General features: G+C 38.6%; 2 protein-coding genes across 12 annotated transcripts in view; one reads left to right on the top strand and one right to left on the bottom strand.

Annotated features, from left to right (window-relative positions):
• The first annotated feature begins 72 nt into the window (after positions 1-72).
• Positions 73-13,456, top strand: XRCC3 (X-ray repair cross complementing 3). 3 transcript variants are annotated; one of them, XM_035551432.2, is made up of 8 exons: positions 73-167; positions 874-942; positions 1,307-1,444; positions 2,311-2,523; positions 8,172-8,326; positions 10,345-10,557; positions 11,860-11,906; positions 12,957-13,456. In XM_035551432.2, the coding sequence occupies exons 2-8, from the start codon at positions 888-890 to the stop codon at positions 13,177-13,179; spliced, it is 1,044 nt and encodes a 347-aa protein (XP_035407325.1). In that variant the 5' UTR covers positions 73-167; positions 874-887; the 3' UTR covers positions 13,180-13,456. The 3 variants fall into 3 exon arrangements, with proteins under 3 accessions (XP_035407325.1, XP_035407326.1, XP_050567289.1); XM_035551433.2 differs by lacking the exon at positions 73-167 and adding an exon at positions 250-380; XM_050711332.1 differs by lacking the exon at positions 73-167 and adding an exon at positions 454-483.
• A 1,859-nt stretch (positions 13,457-15,315) lies between these two features.
• Positions 15,316-21,065, bottom strand: part of KLC1 (kinesin light chain 1) — a 50,145-nt gene continuing 44,395 nt past the window's right edge. For all 9 annotated transcript variants that reach the window (XM_035551421.2, XM_035551426.2, XM_035551422.2 and 6 more), the window contains one exon: positions 15,316-20,446. In XM_035551421.2, coding sequence (XP_035407314.1) covers positions 20,381-20,446 — 66 coding nt within the window. In that variant the 3' untranslated portion in view covers positions 15,316-20,380. The remainder of the gene's footprint in view (positions 20,447-21,065) is intronic.

The following is a 21,065-nucleotide window of genomic DNA, read 5'->3' as shown; positions in this document are numbered from 1 at the left end:
CACTCTGACTGCCAATCGTGTGTCGCTCGAGGGGTGGGGATGGGGCGGGGTTCCTTGCACGCTCCTGTGGGAGCTCGAGGCGCATGCGCAGAAGGAACGGCCGGGCTCACAACCCGGAAATGAAGGGCGGGCACGCTTCGGCCGCTCCCCCGCCTTCCGGGCTCGAGGTAAGCGCGGCAGCCAATCAGCGAGCGGGACGGGCGGGGTGGGCTCGGCTCGGCTCGGCTCGGCTGGGCTCGGCTGGGCGCCGCTCTCCTCCGCCGCTCCCCTCCTAGCCCGGCGGCAGAGCCCCGCCCTGCGCCGCGCCCCGCCCTCCCCCTGGGCCGCGCCCTGCCATTGGCTGCGCCGGACGGCGAGTGGCTCGGCCAGGCTGGTAACAGGTGACGCTGCGGGCGGGCCGCTCGCCCATTGGCTGCGGTGGCTGTGGCGGGGGGGCCGCGGGGCGGCCGGGGGTGGGATGAGGTGGCCCTGAGGGGCTCTGAGGTGGTCCGGGGGGGGGGGGGCCGCCATTTGCAGCGGGTGTTGGGCTCGTTGGGGGCTGTCAGTGCTTAACGGCGGGTTTACTCCTGCGAGTTAAAGAGTTAAACTCCTTAACAGCGTCTGAGAGGACTGCTGTTCCAAGTCCTTGTTACTTGTCTGAAATAACTGATAAATAAAGAAGAAATAAAAATAAATACAAGAAATAATATAAATAAATAAATAAAAAAGAACGTTCCTACAAAACCTCACGTTGAATCGCACTTCTTATTGCATATAGATCTGATTTAAAAATATAAAAATAATGTAATTAATCGCCTGAACGTAATTAATCTGAATTTAATCTGAATGTACGGAATATAATTAATTAATCTCCTGACGCTGTGTTCCCCCCAGTGCTGTCGCAGGAGATGGACTGGGATCAGCTGGACCTGAACCCCAAGGTGGTCGCTGCCCTTAAGAAAGGTAACGCAGCTTGCCCGTGCCTGGCCAGGCCTGTGGTGCGGTGTCTGAATTGTGCATAACTGTGTGCTTGTGGGTGTAAGCGTGGAGATGTTTGCTAACATTTTGGAACTGTAATTAAATATTTCATAAACAACCTTCCTGAGTAACTACAGGTGATGGTTTCTACCCGTGCTCCAAAAATCGTTTTCCAAACAATTTTGTGGTGTGTTTTGAGCCAGTCCAAGTAAACGTTGCCTGCCCAGCTTACGCCAATGCAATGTAGATAAACTTTAAGGAAATGAGTAGTGGAAGGCTGCAAAACTCTTTCTTGTGTGCATGACTGTAAAGCAGTGGAAAGTATTTATAAAAATTCCTCTAATTTCAGCTGACATAAAATCAATAAAAGAAGTTTTAAATCTTTCCGGAGCAGACTTGCAAAGACTGATGAAACTATCCAGCGCAGATATAGAGTGTCTGCTGAAAACAGTCTCTCACACGCTCAGGAGAAATTGTATGCTTACAGGTAATACAGTCAATACAAAAAATGTTCTTTTTAAGTCTTAAAATACTGTCACTGGGAGAAGATATCGTTTTTGGTCCTTGCTGACACAATATGATTCTGAAAATGAGAAGGTCAGTGTTTTAGTTATGCTGTAGTAAATTATTTAATTACCCTAAGGACAGCCTCTGTGAGAGCCTAAGATAGATGGAATTGTATCAGTCATTCTTTGTAATCAAGCCTTTTCAAAACAGAACAAAATAATTCTCTGGTGTGGAAAACTTGGTTATAGGATCACAAGATTTTATTTTTCTCTGCCTCTCTTTCAATATTTTCCTTTTGTGCTAAGACTATTAAAAAGCTTATATGGTATCTTATGAACTATATAAACTGATTTGATAAGAACACGTCATTCCAAACTAAGCAGGATCAGATAGCTCTTCCTATACAAGTGCTTCATGGCTGCACTGTACTGAGAATCTGTTTTCTTGTGATCAAGGTGTATCTTTATGCCTTGGCCAGATGGTTGCTACACTGTTTCATAGCCTGCTATAGCTTTCTCTTTCCATAATTGCTCTGCCTGAACCTTGCTGGCAAGATTTTCCTTGAATATAGTTTTCCTTCGAGACAGATGAAGGAAAAAAATTCTAGGAGAGAAAAGGGCTCAGTGTAAATTTCCAGTTTTTGAAGAGGCATTTCATTAGTAGGTTTTGCAGGGGAGACCAGGCTGAATTAGAAAATCCTTCCATCAACAAAGCATCCCTTGTAGATACAAACCTGGTATACAGCGTCAGCATCAATATTGTATCGTTGTGAGTTAGAAAGATACTAAATGAAATTTTCTTTTCTTTCTCTCTTTATTTTTTAAAAATCCTTGAAAAACTCTGCAGCACTTCAGCTCTACCAAGATAAAGATCATTTTGCCTCCCAACACCAGAAGCTAAGCCTGGGATGTTCAGTACTAGATAACTTGTTAAAAGGTGGCATCCCTTTAGTGGGAATCATAGAACTTGCTGGAGAAAGTTCTGCTGGGAAGACTCAAATTGGTTTGCAGCTGTGCCTTTGTGTGCAGTATCCTTACAAATATGGTGGATTAGAGTCTGGTAAGTACTGAAATGTAAATATTGATTAATTTGCCATTTGGAGGAAAATACTGTCTTTAAGAATGTCATCTGTGTATTGAGGTAAATTTACATATTCAGTGAGTGTCTTCCCCTTCTGCCATAGCATTAGTTGTAAGCTGGTTAGTAATGCAGCATCACAGAGAGAAAAGCATGCAGTGCCCATGCCCTGCATCACAACGTAATTTAAGACAGAATTACTGTTGTCTGTTGTTTATCTACATGCCACTGAGGGCAGAACTAAACACACGTGCAGACAGCTTAAGAAAAGTGTCACTGTTGTAAGTACTTATTGACTCCTCAGGTAACAACCACAGCAAAACAGCCGGTCAGATAATTTTCCACAAACATTTCAGGTATATAACATACATTCTTTAGCAGATAGTTTCAAATTCTGGAAAATCCTAATAACAATAATTGAAATGTTTAACAGAGTAAAACAGATGGAAATCTAGTTGAAGAAAGTATTGTTTGTAGCTGCCATTTTCCTATTTTGGCAAAAGTAAGTAGGTGTATTTTTTATTATTTTTTAACCGTCTTTATCACGTTGATCTAATTTATAATATTTGCTTTTAGTATTATGTTCTGTCTTAGAAAGGGGGAGATCTGTGTGACTTATGAGAATTCACTGTCCTGGTAGGCTGCCTTAGGTGGGTTTTAGCAGTGGTCTTGCTCATCCTTCCATGCAGCACTGGGTTTAATTTGGCAGTTCTGTCGTTTGTTGTGGGGAAACTTAATTATTTCTTGTAACATATTCACCCACATGGAAAAATCATAGAATGTCCAAATTATATTGCTTAAAGAGCAGAAACTAGCCTTTGGCTTATGTTAGTTTGCTTTAAGTTAATTAATCAGAGCAGAAGCAAGCATATTCTGTTCAATTCCTTCCTGTGTTGCTGCTAACTGCTGCAGATCGTATGAGTGCAAACAGATTTCTATTTATGCCCCAGGATTTCTCCCTGTTTATGTTGAAAGAAAGGAGCAAACTAAACAGAGTACAGAAAAAGGTGGCACTCTAGTCTCTAGAATGTTCCTCACAGGGCTATTAAATGGCAAATCCTTCATTATTTGTGTTTGAAGTTGCTTGATTTTTCTTGTGCACAGTAGCATTTGGTGCTGTTATGATGCTTCATTGTGTCTGTGTTCCCCATCTGCCTGCTCCTAAATGTTTCATGGAAGATAGGATAGGATGGCCATCGTATCAAAGGTCCTGTGAGAGAACCAGAGTGTTTTGGAAGAGCTTCCTAAAGTTTTGAATCTATCAATTAAACCCTAGTACGTGTGCATTAAGAAAATTTAAAACGAAGGTACTGAATGTGACCTGTTCTTTCTTTTTTTTTTTGACATTCCTAAGTAGGAGCCGCAGCATAGCAGATCATCGTCATAGTACATCAGAGCAGATCTATTAAGATTCAATTTAAGATTCTCAAACACAATCACAGTATGATTATTAATTTATTGGGTTTATTGAACTCTTTTGTGAAATCAGAATACTTCAAAGTGAAGGAAAAAGATACCGAGTTAAAAGGTGTTGCATAGAACTCTGTGGTGGGTAGAAGATTCTTAAGGGCACTGTAATGTGGGCATTCTTCAATCAAATTAGAGCCTTTTAGTTTGTGTTTCAGTATGGTCAGAAGGTAATTACTACTTGGAGAATCCAGGGTTTCATCTAATTTTCCAAAGTTGTAATTTGGTAAAAGATAATTACTCTTGTCAGGCTTTTAGATTTTAAACAGCAGCAGCAAAATGTGAATTGCTCTCTTCAGGCTTTGTAGATTTTAAAAGTTTTTTACATGTTCAACTGAGACAAATTCGATATGGCTTGCTGAGAATTGCCAGATTTTGGAGGGGGGCAAGGTACAGAAGGCAAAAATATCCAGTTGCAGGAGTTGGAGTGCTAGAGCAGTGGTATCCTAATTCTTGCAGTTTTTCGCTAAGTGTTGTATCTTGCCATATCTTAGACTGCAAGGTCTTAGAAGAAGATGCTGTTTGCACAGCACTTAGAGAACAAAACCTTGATTTCTCTGCAGTCTATGACTGTGGAATGTGTTGGGCTTCTTATGTGGAATACAGGAAATGAAAGGTTATGTTAAATAAAGTAGGGGGCAGTTTTATTCTGTAGGAAATTTGAGGATGAAAAAAAACGTTTATTAACCATCAGAGAGGTTTGACTCTACCTATAGGACATTTAACTTGGTGCTAAAACTTAGCTAATCGTTTAAAATTGGTGGTGGTGGTTGGTTGTTTTTTGTGTGTGTGTGTTTGTGGTTTTTTTTCAGCACTAGAAACTTTCCTTCTCTTAGGTGGAAATGTTGAAATACATTCCTTTAGACAGTATGGATTTGCCATGTATTTCCTACCTTTGACTTGGTGCTAATCTTGTTTACAATTCTCAGCTCTAGAAGGTTGGCAGTAAACCATGAAATTAGGACATCCTTTGCCTCCAGGCCATCTTTCTGCTGTGCTAAGAATGTCAGTTACGGTCTATTGCATATTGGCTGAATTTATTTAATATGTCCATATTCATGAGCGGTACATGAATATAATGTGACGTGCATACCTATATTAGAATTCTGGATTGGAAACGGAAATGTTTGCTGCTGATTCTTATTAACAAAGTTGGTTTGTGGCATGGCAGATTATGCTCACAGGACTGAAAATTCTCCCATTATCTGATGATCACTTGCCATTTTTTTGTGGTGGGCTTTTTGGTGCTTTTTCTTTTTGTTTGTTTGTTTTGGGATGTGAATTTTTTGTTTGTTTTGTTTTTTGGCCAACAATAAATATAACACTTTTATCTACCTAAATACTAGTAAATCACTAAGATCTGATAAAATAGCTAGTTTCTGTTCAGTTACTGTAGAGACATAAGAAAAGATGCTTATGTGATCACTGAGGATGACTGATTTCTTAAGTATCTCCCAGCTCCCTCCTCAAAAGCGATAAATATAACTCTTGAGTTGCTGTTAGTGTCGACAGCTTCCTAATAAGCTGTAAACAGCACGCTGCCATGGGCCTTTCTGTTTGTGCTGTACTAGTCTCCTCATTTATTTCGGTTATGACGATTCACCTATCATTAAAGATACGTGAATATTACTAAGTGCTTTGGAGACATGAGTAGGCACCAGTCCTTAATACCGTGTTTAATTATTTTAGTTATTTGTCAGTTTCTTCTGGCCCTTGTTACACTGCTGTGAAGCACCTCCTGTATTTCTAATGCACCGGTGTATATTCTTGTTAATCAATGGTTTCATTGTGTCACAAGCTGAAGAGCTCAAATGTGAAGCTGAAGAGCCTTGATAAAGGTCCAGCAGGAAAGAGAGCTACTTCCATTTCATTGTGAAACTCTAATTTGAAGCCAAGACAAAGTTCAGCTTACATATTTTGTGCAACTTAATTCTCTTAAAGCTCAAGATGAAAATTACATTATTGTTTTCTGAAATTAGCAAATTTCAGGAAAAAGAGTAAGGTTGTCCCTGTGTATATTTTAGAAAAATCACAAGTGGACCAATTGTGTTCTCAGAATATAATATCTGCAATAGTAAATTTAAGGGATGTCAGAGAAGTGTTGCTGCAGAGTAGAAGTTTAGCAGGTGACCAAAGTAGAGCTGTTCTTAAAAAGAAATAATGATCTTTTTTACAAGTGCTTAATTGAAAAAAAAAAAAGAATAAATGTGCTCACCTCAGTTTTAAAATTGCTGTTGTGATTTTAAGAAGAGGACGGAGTGTATCTATTGACCAGGAATTTTAAACCTAGGTTGCTGGACCAGTGGAGCAGAGGGGACCAGATACTTGCTTCTCCAGATGTTCTTTTTTGCTTACAGGTATTATGGCAGTAGGATTACCTTGCTTGCCTTGATTTACTTCTTAATCATATACGAATGTGAAACTGGGATACAACTGTGCATCTGTTTGTAATACTGTAGGATTGGTTGGATGGTTTTATATTTTGCTTTTACCCTGCATTTATTCGTATCACTGTTCTTATTACTGTACTGAAATCACTTGCAAAGGTCTTCAGCAGAATCTCCCATTTCTTTGTCTTCAGATGAGTTAATTTTGGAAAAATGTATTTTTTCAGCAAGTTTCTCAAGTTTTCTATTTAGAATCGTTGAATGTTGCAATAACTGGGTTGAAATACTGTTATTTAAACAACGGAGCATTGATCTATCTAGAAATACAAACCTGCATTTGAAAAAGAAAAACAAAGTCTGAAGTGACAAACGTTCCTTCTTTTTGAAGTAAACCGAAGAGAGCACAAAGGACGTAATGCTTAAGGCAGATCTGATTTTTAAAAGGCAGATGCTCTCACTGTAAGCCATTATTTGTGGTAAAGAAATCACTGTCTTTCAGAATCAGGCAGTGTTGTGCTAAAGGTAGTCAGCTGTGAATAAGAAAGGAGAAGTCCAGAATGTTTTACTTCACAAACTCGTGTAGCCTTAAGATATCTCAGCACAAGTTAGCACAGCTTTTGTTAGCATGAAATTCAGAACCACACGTGCTTAAGGCAGCTGCATATCTTGGAGGGTTTTCGTTATTTTCGTTTGTTTGCTGGTTTTGAATTTGCACCTTAATGATTTTCAGTTTTGTAACTTAAATGTTGCAAGCCATAATTGGCTTATTTGAGCAAACACTGATGTTGGATACACGTAATGCCAGATTTGTGATTAGAAGTTTGTTTTTACTTCCTAGCTTTTTAGAAGTGGTGAAACTGAAAATCTGGTTTGGAGTGCAGGAGCTGCAGTGATTTATACAAGAATTTGTGGAGGGGTTGGGGAGAACTGAGCTGAAGAAGCAAGTTTAGTCCTAAAGAAAGCAAGTTTAGTCCTTTGCCTTATATAAAAGATTCTTAGAATTCAAAATCCAGTGTTATATCAGCAGAATATTTTTTTGATAATGTAACCATTAACTTTTCCTTGGTCCAGTCCTGAGCTCATCCTATTTCTTAAAAAAGACTTAATCTTTAGGTGTAACTATGATTTTCAGCTGTTTTCAGATAGTTCTGGCTCTTTCCGCAGTAATGGCAATAATTTTATTAAGAAAATATTGCACATATTTATTTTCTTGCCTTATCGTATTTGATGCCTATGGTTAATTTTCTCTGCAACGATGCATCCTTGTTAACCAGAAACCACGGTAAAAATACATAGACATCAGTCACAGTAATGTTATTGAAATTTAATGTTTTTTTATCTAGTGTACCATTTTTAAGAAGAGTTAATTGGAATGAGTTTGGGTGAGTGATCCTCTTTAAAGTGGTTAACAAATTATGGCAGTAAGTGCCCCTCAGTATGTAAATTTGAAGCCAAGAAAGTTTAAAAGAATGAATGAAAGTAAGCAGAATACTGGTCTAAGGCAGGCCATGCAGTGTTACTCTTATTTGTGGGTTGGATAAATTATGATGCTCCTAGTGACCCAAGTTAGGGAGGTAGGCGTTCAGCTGCTGTGCAAAAAGTGTCACCTAGTGGATTACTGGAGAGTACAAAAGTGCAATTGTGTCAGCAGGCGCCAAAAAAGCACCGGGCAACCACTTTTGAGTGCGTAATTCATTATTTTATTTTTGTGCTGTTGGGAAAGCTGTCCGTGTAAGAGCCCTGCTCTAATAACAGAGGTCGTTTCCTTCATTATAGGAGCTGTCTACGTCTGTACAGAAGATGCGTTCCCAAGTAAACGTTTGCAACAACTCATAGATCAACAGCATAAGCTGCGTGCAGGTGTTCCACCTGAAGTCATACAGAAGATCAGATTTGGAAACAATATCTTCGTCGAGCATGCAGCAGACCTAGTAAGTAGTAGCAGAGATTGCAAATACGTGATTATAACGCTACAATCCAGTAAGCACAGGAGTTTTTTAATGCAGGAGACCTTCCAAAAGGCTACAAGTGAACTAAGATCTGTAATGAATAATTCTTAATCTCTGCAGTTGATGTTAAAGAACTGTCTATTACAATGTTTTATTGTGAAAGATATTTAAAAATAAGTATTAATATTTCTTATAATGAATTACATGGTTGGTTTTCACGAGGTATGTTTATTAAAATGTGGTAAAGTTTGTTTGTTGTGGTTTAACCCTGGCTTTAACTAAGTGCCATGCAGCTGCTCTTCCCCCGCTGTATGGGGGAAGTGAATTGGAAGGGCAAAAGTTAGAAAACTCGTGGGCTGAGATAAAGGCAGTTTAATAAGAGAGAAATATATATATATATATTTATTTTTTAAGAAGTAAAGAAGTGATGGAACATCCCTTTGGCCAGTTAGGGTCAGGTGTCCTGACTCTATGTGCTCCTTTGCTTCTTGTGCACCCCCGGCTCCCTTGCTGGCAGGGCAGTGTGAGAAGTAGAAAAGTCCTTGACTCTGTGTAAGCGCTGCTTGGCAGCAACCAAAACACTGGTGTGTTATCACCACTTTTTCATCATAATTCCAAAACATAGCATCATATGAGCCTCTACAAAGGGAATCAACTCTATCCTAGCCAAAATCAGGAACTAATTTCATTGCAGCTGCTAGAGAGATCATCACTGAGATGGAGACACCACATAAATAAATATACAAAAGGTGTTGTGTGTTCTGAGTAACTTGTAATATCACACCAGAGTTAGTAAAATGAAAAGTAAACAGGTGGAAGGGAAGAATGCAAAAAATGATGCCTGCAATAAGTAGTGGCACAGAATAACTGCAGTGCAGCTGTCTTGCCCTTCTCTCCCTGTTAGACGTCACAGTAAACTTGGAAGGAAAACGTACTGCATTCTTGCCATGTAGAAACCACATTCAAGCGCAGCTTCTGTTCTTACGTGGCCATGAATATGCTGTTTATTGACAAACCATTGAAAGTTCTGTTTTCTGTAACTTGGCTTGAAAGTAGCACTTGTTAAAACATTCCAATTGTTGGAGTTTTTTATTAGTAGTTTGTAAGTGCAAGAAGATTCTGTACATTGCTGTAATATACTTGCCACTTACTCACTTCTGGGCAGAAGCTAAGCTACCTTTTCCGTGTACCTTTCATTGGAAACATTAATTAAAGTTCTTACTGTAATTTCTGAAAGCTGTAGAGTACATTATTGTTAAAAGGAGAGACTCATCCTACAGTAGCATGCAGATCTCTGAAAAGTAAAGCACTGCACTCACTGCTAAGTGAAACAACTGCCCAATAGATTATCATAGTTCATCTATTGCTGTGCGTAGATTCTGTTTGTGTGTGTGTGTGTGTACCAGTATACATAAAGCATACATTGTACCCCACGGAATATTTGCTAGTTAAACTTCCTGCAACTTAAATGCCTGGTGACTTCAAAATATTCAATTAATGAAACTTTTTAATAAAAAGGGGATGATGTAGGTCACAGATACTCATATTAATAAAACTCTTAATCAATATGGATTTGATGTAGCAGCTATATTTTTCACTGTCAACGTCTCTAGTGGAACAGCAGCATAGTCTCTAACTTCTGTTTTGAATATTTAATGCTAGTCCTGAGTTCTCAGTGAGAACCATGCTGCAAAACAGGAATTGCTCAGGATTGTATTATTGCATTCTCGAGATTTTGACATGTCTGTACATACTTTAAATCAGAGCTGCAAATAACTGCAGAACATTACGCATGCACAGCGAGTCTCTATTTTTTTATTACATATAATCACGTGTGTTAAAAATAGTTACTAGTGAGACTTGAGGACCCACAAACTCATTTTATGATTAGAACCTCCATCAGCTTGCATTTCAGTGATGAGATCTGTAGCTATCATCTTGATTTTACAAGTAGAGTTATTGGAACCTTTTTAATGCTGTCTGTTTGTATTTTGGGGTAGGACACCTTCCACAATTGTATTACTAGAAGGATTTCCCTGCTGCTCAAACGAGGCATGGTGCGGTTGGTGGTCATAGACTCTATTGCTGCGCTGTTTCGATGCGAATTTGGAGCTTCAGATTCTGTTTTGAAGGCTCGATATTTGCAGATGTTCGGAGCACAGCTTCACAGTTTAAGCACTAGATTCAGCACTCCGGTTGTGTGCATTAATCAGGTATGACATCAGAATTGCTTCTCGTTGTGTGGGGACCATTTCATAATTAGTTGCTGTGTGTGTGTGTGTGTGTGTAAATCTGTGGGGGCAGATTTCTTGCTATTGTGTTTAACAGTCAGGTGAGTCTTAATAACTGATTAAAACTTTGTTTTCTGTAAATAGTTGTACTTTAAACTAGTAATTTTTAACTTTTTCAAAAGTTAGGAATATTAAGCTTTTATAGACTGTTAATGCTCTCAAAGGAGACTTCCATTAAAGCTAAAAAAAATGGGTATGTACAGCAACTGTACAAGGCACCCAACAGAAGTAAGAGAATTCTTTCGTACACTGGCTTCAAACGCTGTCACCCCGTGGCTTGCTGTTGGAGCTCTGCAAGCACGATTATATTCCACGTGTTCAGGAGAGGGTGAAATGCCAGGGACTTTGCTGCAGTTTTGTATAGCTCAGTGGTTCTGTGTAACTGCAGAGATTACTAAAACATCAGAACACAAGCAAGCTGACTTGAACCAAAAAAAGATACAGCCTCAAATTCCTTTGTGTTTAGCCTCTGAATCAGCTGTAACTCGAATGCTAAGCAATACGGGGAAACTGGCTTTTTATACAATTAAAAAAAAAACACAACTGAACATAGAGTCTAGCTATAAAAGAAAACCTCATGGATAAGGCATAAAAATCTTTGTTATGTGCAGAAAAAGAAATAAACTCAAGCTCTTGACTAGAGGAGGTTCAGATTAGTACAATACCATATTAGTGTCTGGACTCTATTTTAATAGAGTACACAGAAGATGATTCAATAGGTCAGGTCTGTAGCTACAGAAATAAACTGTGACTATAATATTGAAGAGGATTTGTAATGTAATCCTTTCTGTACATTATATACAGAAAAGAAGTACCTATAGCTTAATTTGCTGTGTTTTGTGAGGAACTTGTGCTGAAGAATCATGACACTAAAAGACAGTATAGGGAATCAAGAGGTGTGGATTTTGTCACTAGGTTGTGGTCAAAAGCAAACTGCTCCATTAAGCAAGGACAGATGTCTTGTACTTTTTTTTTTTTAATAAATTGAAAAAAAAATCAGTAGTTAAACTAACATAAGCCGTAGCTAGCATAACTCTCTTTTAGCTTGCCTTGGAAGAGTAAGGGTCTAACTTGTCATAATATATGGTCTGTAAACCAATATGTTGACTCATATTAAATCATATCAATATGTTGAATGTTGATGGCTGTGTTCCCTGCCCTGCTGATTGCTAAAATCAAACGCGTGCCTACAGGTCAACCTCAACCGCTGTCGTTTTGCTCTAGGTGACCGATGCAGTGGGTGAGTCGGAAGCTGCTCAGTGTGGCTGCGGGTAAGTCATCAGCAGGGGAACGTAACAGCATTGTACAGGGCAGCGTTTAACCACTGTATTTTCCTGTAACTCCAGTACCAACTACCAGTGCACATTAAGAGCAGCGGTGCATTTATTTACCCAGCAGTGCTGTATTTCCTAGAGATCAGTAATAGCTATTGTGCCCTACAGTGGAAGAAACCATCACACGCAGTTATGTGGTAATCCCTAATCAGGAAGTTAAAGAACAGATTCCCTGGAGTTAGTGGCTGGTGTGCTTGCTAGCACAAGAGAATTTTTGCATCTTTTTATTGATATAATCAAGTGCATTTTCTGTCTGCTCTGAAAAACACAGCAGCCAAACCCTTATGGCTTGTTTTTTTGTTGCTTATGGAAAAAAATTACGACTATTTTTTGACACCAAGATATTAACGAGATTCAAACATACATATTTATTGTTTGAATCCTAATGGTAAATTTCATTTATTAGATAAGATAGGAGCTACATAAATGTGTTTTTGTGAGAAGTTAATTATGTCCTCCAGTTTGAGGAACTGACACAGAGCAAGAGTAAGGCTGAATTTCTCCCTATCTTGTAATTCTTTTACTGGGGAGGTTGCAATTTCTCCAGCAAACAAACAAACAAACAACCTGTTTTAAGCTTTGGGTTGAAAGTAATATGTGCAGGGTGCTGTATCTACTAATGTTTCTAAATATAACTTCTAATGGAATTCAGCGCCAACAGTTCCACAGCTCAAATACTTAAGTTCAAACATTTTCCTAATATTTTCATGTCACAAGAGAGAATCCATCAAAAAAGGCAAGTATACATGACTGTAGTTGGAAGAGTGACTGTATAAAAGCACACCCCTTCCAACTGTCACCTTGTTATAGAGAGAGCCTGGTGTATAGTACTGTGAGTACACCCTGTGATCTCCATTTTTGAAGAGGTACAGCTTGACATGTAACAAACAGTAGATGGCTTCTGTTGTAACAAAATTACATTAGAAGAAGCAAACATATCCGCTATTAAATTCATACCTGCAAAAATCTGTAATGCTTCCTTTATAGTTCAGTGGATAACAGAGTCTCTCCAGCACTTGGAATAACCTGGGCAAATCAACTGCTAATGAGACTGATGGTCAGCCGAGTATCACAACGCGAACAGTCGTCTGGAGCTGTGTTTCACCACACTGGAAACGTGAGGACTTTAAGAGTGGCTTTTGCTCCTCATCTACCTCCATCCTTTTGCTGCTATACGGTAGAATTGGAAGGTGTGAAAGGAATAAAGTAAGTCATTTGTATATTAAAACAGCCTGCTCCAAAATTGGATTGAAACTGCTTTGCTTCAGGAAGGACCATTAATAAGATGACATTCTTCCTTGGTGAGGGAATCGATGCTGAACGCCATGAAAGGTGACATGACAACACATTATGCATTTTTTTATGGTGTGAGAAGGGCTTTTTATATTTGGGTACATTTACTGGGGTTTCTAGTCCTCATGCTACCATTAAGCACACACAGCTGTTCTATCAGCAGTCTTAGAAATAGCCACTACACAAAGCAGCTATCCTTTTTTAGAAAAACTTTTTTTTTTAATCCTGATATTAAAAAGTACCAGAAAGTTACTTGCTTTTAACATCATATTAGTTCTTAGCAAGAACTAAAATTGTACTGTTTTTTGCACTGTGTAGGCATATCTGCCTTTGAGGAAATGGCTGCAGATAATTTGGAAATGGTTCTTTTCCACTCCTTGCCAATTCCCTTCCCTCATAGCAGAAGCCTAGTTGATCTCTTCCACTTAAAAAATAACAAGAAACTACACACCCAAATCCCCTTGTTCTGTTTTCCCCTATCTCAAACTGCATGGTAACCACACAGTCTCAGCTGAGTTCTTGTGCTTCCTGATTCTCTGCACTTCTGTTTTGTTGGATAGAGGGAGCATTCTCGATTATCTTCTGCATCAATTCTTCCACCTGTATTAGTTCCTCTACTACTTTTCTCAGAGGAGTTTGTTAGAGCCTTACGTGTTTTTCTTTGCATCTTTGTACTATTTATCACATCTTTTTCTGCTGGCCTCAAGCCTACTGCTATGATGGCTGCTTTTTCTGGTCATCACTGCATTCAGGGCTAAAGAAAGCCTGATCAAGTTATTCATCCACAATTTCCAGAGGCTTTAAACCTTACTCTGCCTATGTTAGGTGGGTGTGTGCTGTGATCAGTGGTTTATGCCCACTTGTGTCATCCTTGTTAAGCTTTTAAACAGACAACCCCACCAACCCTGCCCCCCCCCCCCCCCCAGTCCCTGCTTCCCCAGGTTCCTAAACAGGAGCGGTGTCTGTCATGTTACAGAGTCCTGGCTCTTTCTGGTGTAGTTACATTTCTCAGTTCTGTCTTTAGGTAGATGAGCACCTTTTGTTCTCCCCTATTACACTCAAACCTTGGAGCTAAACAAAGGAAACACAAAGCAAGTAGAATAATGTTGCTTTGTGTTCTTCTGACATCCCTGCAGTCACCTCAGCAGACCTTGTGCAATGATATAGCAAGTTGACTTTAAAGCCCTATTTTAAAAAAATCATTACATGTATTTGGAAGTGACCATTCTCTTTTTTTTCTTTTTTAAATAAAATCCAACCATGAAGAGTTTAAGTCTTTGTGTACTCAACTGAAGGAAAAAACTGAGTTCTTCTCAGTCCTCAAGCCCTTATGTTCCATGCAGCATAGGTAACACTAAAATTCTCTTCCATTCCTCTTTACCTGTGACAGGGACTTTGACTGGTACAATGCTTATCCTCTTGTAATTTACTTTTTTTTTTTAAAACCACACCTGGATGTAACTGATTAACAGGAATCAGCCTACCCCTACCCAATGAGCCTGCCTTCCTGTACAACAACATTCAGAGCAGGTTGATAGACGTTATATGATATTTTGGTAACTTTATTTGCAACCTGACTGCCCACAGCAAGGAGACGTTAAATAACCACAGGTGCTGCTGTAATTTAAGTCCCAGTTTACTTGGAAGAACACGTTATGAAATGATTTAAATAACATCTTACCTGACCAAATGTTCCTGTCATTGCCCATGTTGGTTCTCATTTGGCTCTCCAGCTGCAGTTTTAACTCTGAGTTATAATATGGTGCAGGGAGTTTCCTAGCTCCCAGTCACATACAAAACCCGAACCACTGAAATGTAACCGACCTCCAAGTTTACTCAGCCACCAGCTGAAGTTGCATCTTCATCTGCAGTTTCTCCCCCTTTTGTCAGTTTCACTTACTACCAGCCTCTGAAATCTAGAATGCTGTTCTTGCATCACTACAGCTCTGGGGTGCAAAGACTGGACATCCCAAGTTATCTGGAAAAGCATCTGCCCTGTTCAAGGCTTTAAGTGTCAAACCACACAAGTTTTAATAAATGCAATTGAAGAACCTTCCCTTTATACAGCTTTATTCATCTTTGGATTTCACAACTGAGATTTGTTTCTATACAGGAAAAATTGAACTAATTTTTTACAAAGATTTACATTCTAGAAGTACACTCATCTTTACCCTGTAAGACTGTTTTCAAATATTTCAATTTCTACACTTTGAAAAGAAATGTTAAATGACGTGAGAAATTTTAAACAGCTTCAAATTAATCTACAGCTCTGTGATGTATTTAGAGAAACCTTTTTCAGAAGAAACACGGAGTTCTGGAAACAGATTGCTTTTGAAAAGTAGAATTAAAACCAAGTTAATTAGTGCTCTGCAAAGATAAATTTACACAACTGATGCATTAACAAAACATGTAGTAAAACACATTAAACAATCTCGTCACAAGCTTCCTTGTGAAATTACGGTGAATTACTACTATTTGTTACAAATAACATTTGTTATGGGGTAACACAAACAGGTGCACTCTGAAGTGGATTTCTTCCACAGCTGTAACAAACTGTAAGTACACATGAAGAGCAAAATGCAGCATCTTAAAGCCAATCTTAGCATGTTAAAGTTTTTAATCAAATATGAAATCCACAGATCTAAAAAACAAACAAAAAAACCACCAATTTCCTCAAGAAGGATAAATTGACATTAAAAACAGTTACCTGGTTTTGTTGCTTGTGTTTTTGTTTTGTTTAAATCATGTCCTAGAAAACAAAATGCCATTGCTGATTGCATAGAACTCATCTGGGTGCAGTCCCTTACAGTGTAGAGTATTACAGTATTATGGTTCTACGTAATTAAAACTAAAAACCCTATAGCTTTCCATCCATGAACTGCAACTCCAGCAAATCTGGTGAATATAGGGAGCCTAAGGCTTGCTCCTTTTAAAACTACTTGACCGTGCTTATGCCATGCTGTATACAATTTTAATCTCTTACTTTATCATGTGCCAGCACAGCCTTTAGAGCACCTTTGAGCTTTCTGATGTAGCTGAAGTACTAAATGAGCTTCAACTTTGGTTCTCTAAGCAGCCATAACTAAAACACAGAGTATAGACAAGTTTTGCAACTTCCCTATAGGCGTAAGCTTTCTCTCAAAAAACTCAAGTCTTTCAAACTCAGTTAGGTGGGGTGGCATTGTTTTTCAGTTCTGGTTTACTGCTGTGAGCTTCCCCCTTTTTAAAAGCAAACAAAACACTATTGACCTTAACTATTCAGTGTACAGAGACTATTGTGAAAGGTTTGAAAAAAGAAAATCAAAGGTAAATGTTCAAAATCTCCCTCAATTGCAAACCACTAAAAAAACAAGGAAAAAGAGCCAATGTTTTTATGAGTATTTCTATGTGACAAGGTAAAGTTGCTACAAGGAAACTGTAGACTTCACAGTATCACATCACGTTTGTTGTCTAAGTACAGGCAGACATTACCAAAATGCCATTCTCTTAGCAGCTTTCAGACAAAACACATGACCTATGGAACAAAACTAAACTAACTTGCACTCCTCAAAGTACTGTAAACACGCTTTTGATGAAGCACTGCACACCTCTATTACTATGTATTTACAACAGAACCACACCATTTTCAAAATTACTGAATTCAAACAGTACATTTTAAGTGCAATTTTCTCAATGTAAAAAATTTTAATTTACTACCATTCAGGAAGGTTTGGGGGGTTTGGTTCGTTTTAAGGAAAGATACAAACTCTAATGGGCCCCATTGTCTTTTCCATTGTTTAACTGCTCTGTGCTGTACTACAAGCACAGACATGACAGCAGTAGCTCAGTTGCTCCTCTCAAAGAGGAGGGAATCATCAAACAGTTACATTTTACAATAATGTTTAGCAAGATCAAAACTCAAGAGCAAGTACTGCCTATATTGCTGAAGTATGGTGCACAACCAGATAGATAAAGGGCAACAGGCACCTTTGTACCAGTAACAATCTGCATGTGGTTCTTCCCACATGCAACTCACCAACCGTACACCTCAGAACTAACCACTGATAACAGGAGAACCTAGAGGAACTGGAGTAGTCTGAAGTTTTTGTAACCTTTTTGAAATGTCACCTTTACAATTCTGAACAAAGAAAACCAGACCAGATTAAGAACCAGCTGGTACTGCCAAGGCTGCAGTTTTCCTAACAAGATGTCTGTCAGTTTTAAAGATTTTTAATTTTCAGTTTCATCAGCTCTGTTGATTTAGTTTGTCACTGAAGACACCCATGAATTATACAGTCAGGTTTTTTGGTTTTGTACTTTATGCAGACTGTTAGCTACAACTGAAACAGCGGAAATTCAGAAAGAAAATCTTCCATGAAGGCAAAGTGAGAAGCCCACCCGAAATTACAATGTACACAAGCCAGGTCATGACAGAAGTTAGTTTGTGATTGAACACAAGAAAGGTTGACCTTAAGTTTGTTTTTGAACTTTAAAAGTTTCTCTCAAACTGCAAACAGCACAGTGGCTCTAAGCTATAAGGTTATTAGTAAGTACTTGGCCATCATTCTTGGGGATCTATGGATTAGAGAATTCTTGAAATTTGAGTTTCTTCACGGAAAAAAAAATCTTTTAAATGTAAGAACTGTTTAATAAGCTGTAGCTCAACAATTCAGATTTATCTTCCAACAAACTTTAAAATGTAAGGGTTTAAAACACTTAAAAGCACAGTACTGGTAATGCCACCAACAGTAAGGGCTGTTTGAAATCGTAAATGAGAAAATCCACTCAGTATGGTCTTGCATTTTAGAATCTTTACACACATTTAACCATCACCGTGGCTAAGTATTTCTATAAGTATTTCTATTTAAACAAGTTCCTTTTTTTTTCCCCCCCCGAGTCTGCAAAAAAAATCCTTTAAAGATGAATGTGTTTGAAAATACTCAATATATATTTTTTAAATCATTCCTTATTACCAAACTCAGTTGTGTCCAAGCACTTTTCTTCCAAAAAAAAAAAAAAAAAAAAAGCTAAGTGAGACTTTTATAAACCTCTCCAAGTGAAGTGTTTAACTCTACAGAACAGTGTTATGAGGCCCGCTGAGCCACTCCTATAGCAGCAGCATCGTGCTGCTGTGAACCAAGGTGACCGTAATACAGGGCTACGTGCAGTCAGAGCTTCTCATGGTGCTGCCAAAGGGACAGGTGACACTACTGCAGACTGCCAGAGCAGTCAGCAGCTGCAGCGGTTCTGGCGTCTCCCCGCGCAGCCTGACAGCCTGGTGTACGTACGGTTCCTTCTAGAAAGCCAGCTCAGGCTGGCTTTGTGCAGAGAACCAAATTCACCAGTGGGTACGTATAACATATTTTGCTTTAGGGGGAAAAAGGTATATATATTATATATTTTTATATTAAGCTCTTTAATAAAAGATTAAAACTCAAGAGTCTACTTTGTATGAGTATATACTGTTAAGATAACAGAGCAACAACTTGTTCTTGCTCAAGATCACTAATGAGTTGCACTGCTCTGTGCTAAACCTCTACAAATTAGCAGCATCGTATCTCACCATTTCTAAACTGTCTTTATAGCAGGTATACCATATGCAACTTTCTTTGAAGAGATGCTAATAAGGTACCTCCTGGTAAACATAGTCAAGTGCATTACATATACAACTTTTTGCACCAGTTACTGTAACAACTTAAAACCAGATGCAAAACCAGTCACATACTTCTAAGAAGTACTAATTCTAATGACTCTTCACAGCCTGTTCAAACTCTAAAACTTGTTTATCTCCTTCACTTGGTGCTAACCTTGAATGAATATTCCAGCTTTTCCCAAAGTTAATTTTGTTCTGCATTTTCCAACTTACAACTATGACCACAAATACATTTTTACACTTGTTTTACTTTCTCATCCACTTCACATGAATATGACTTTTTACAAAAGATGAACAAAATTACAAGCTTTACAGAAAAGCAGAAGGAAATACTAGTGTCTATAAAATACTTAAAACATACATACTTAGTTCCAGCAGCAGTCCTTTATACAGACAGCATATATATTAACCGTAAGTAGATTTAACATGGATGTGTGGTCAAACAAGTTGCTTGCCGCTGATGGCCATCTAGTGCTTCCTCTGGGGCCCTTAAGATCTGAGTGGTTCTTTGCACAGCAGCTACTCCACCGTGTAACAGCCCAGCATGCAGTTGCCTGCTTCTGCTGTCATCAGCTATTACGGAGAACGGCAGGATTTGGGATCAGCGTAAGGAAATGTTGGAGCGCTTTCAGCGTACAGAGAATGGGGCTGTGAATTCCAGTGGACAAGCAAGAAAGTCAACCTGAGGCTTGGTGTTTCCCTAAGAGCAACAGCAGCTGCTCTGGGACAGCTACAGTCCAGCACTTCCGTATCCTTCAACCATACAAGATAAAGGTCAAAACATTTTCCGTTTGTTCTGATCAACGTGAACTGACCTATCTCCATTGATTATTGTGCCCTAAGACCTACATCAACAAGTATCGAAGTTATGGTCACAGGTATTGCTATTCATGCTATCTCTATATAATGTAACCCCAACTGCCTCTTTTACAGAATTTAACAGCTCAATCTAGTGGTTAAGTAAGCCAAGTCTAAGTGCCGTTTTGCCAGCTAAGGTTTTTAACATCAAAATAATCAGTGGTGCAATAGAAATCCCCGCCAATGCAGTGTGCTCAATTTGAACTTACATGGTAACACAAATAATTTATCCTTTTCTCCAGCACTGTATATATTTATTGCTATACATTTCGTTTTGCTCGCATTTTCAAACACCTTTGCATTTTGGTATGCTTTAAATATGTTCGTATTTTTACAATTTTTTGGCTGCTGTAATTCTCAGACCTATTAAAGAAAACATAAGTAGCATGAATGGGAGCAGTGCAATGAGCAATATACACCTATATAGTTTTCCTTTAGAAGAAAATACCCACTAATGCTGTGTTTAGAATTGTCCCTATTTAGAGAAGTAAAAACAGCAGTCCACTGAAAAACAAAAATAAAAATATGCAAACTAGGTGTTCCTATACATAATGATGAGGAACCAAAGCTTTGAAGGTCTCAGTGCTTCTTTATTCACAAAGTATTAGCTAGCTTCTGTCCAAGAATCTCAATGCGCCAAATCAGTATGACTGACACTCAGAGCTCTCGAGTCTGTCAGACAATTATTTCGTTCCTGTGTGAAGGAGGGGAAAACACAAAAAAACAAATTATGCAGATGCCCAGATAGTTCAAGCAAATAAACAAAATTACTAACTTTTAACAAACAGGAAGAAACAAAAGGAACTAGACAGAACCGGCCTTGTTTATGTTGTGTTGAGGGACTTCCTTATTCTAACAAGCATCTTTTCCCCCAATTTTCAACTACAGTACTGAAACAGACCTACTGAGATCAATATACACCCTCTAAAATCCTAGCCTAAGTCTTACTCGAAGCATAAACACCCATCTGTGGGAACCACTGCATGTGTCTATAGTAAGTAAACTAGAGAAGTTCACAAGTCAATACCTGGTTTTAATACCGCATGTACACACAAAGATAAATAACTCATCTGGAAGTAGCATCACTTACATACTAAGAACTCTAGGGCATGACATTATGAAACCTTAGACTGTTGCTACAAAGAATTATGCTTTACCCTGATGGATTTTTTTTTTTTTTTTTTTCTGGCTAAAGTTCACTCTAAGCAAAGATTACCATACGTTTCACACCACAGGAACCCCTGTAGTACATTCATTAGAGATAATACTGTTAAACCTTTATGCCACTCAACAGCAATATGAGAGTCACACAA

This window comes from Cygnus atratus, chromosome 5 (assembly GCF_013377495.2).
Source record: "Cygnus atratus isolate AKBS03 ecotype Queensland, Australia chromosome 5, CAtr_DNAZoo_HiC_assembly, whole genome shotgun sequence".
Classification (NCBI taxonomy): domain Eukaryota; kingdom Metazoa; phylum Chordata; class Aves; order Anseriformes; family Anatidae; genus Cygnus; species Cygnus atratus.
The sequence above is the reverse complement of the archived record's forward strand: the minus strand, read 5'-3'. Positions and strand labels throughout refer to the sequence as shown.

Excerpts from the sequence above, each read along its gene's own strand:
- XRCC3 (XM_035551432.2), top strand. The coding sequence starts at position 888 with ATGGACTGGGATCAGCTGGACCTGAACCCCAAGGTGGTCGCTGCCCTT. Across the intron at positions 8,327-10,344 it reads TCGAGCATGCAGCAGACCTA|GACACCTTCCACAATTGTAT; the intron begins GTAAGTAGTAGC and ends ATTTTGGGGTAG. Across the intron at positions 10,558-11,859 it reads CGGTTGTGTGCATTAATCAG|GTGACCGATGCAGTGGGTGA; the intron begins GTATGACATCAG and ends GTTTTGCTCTAG.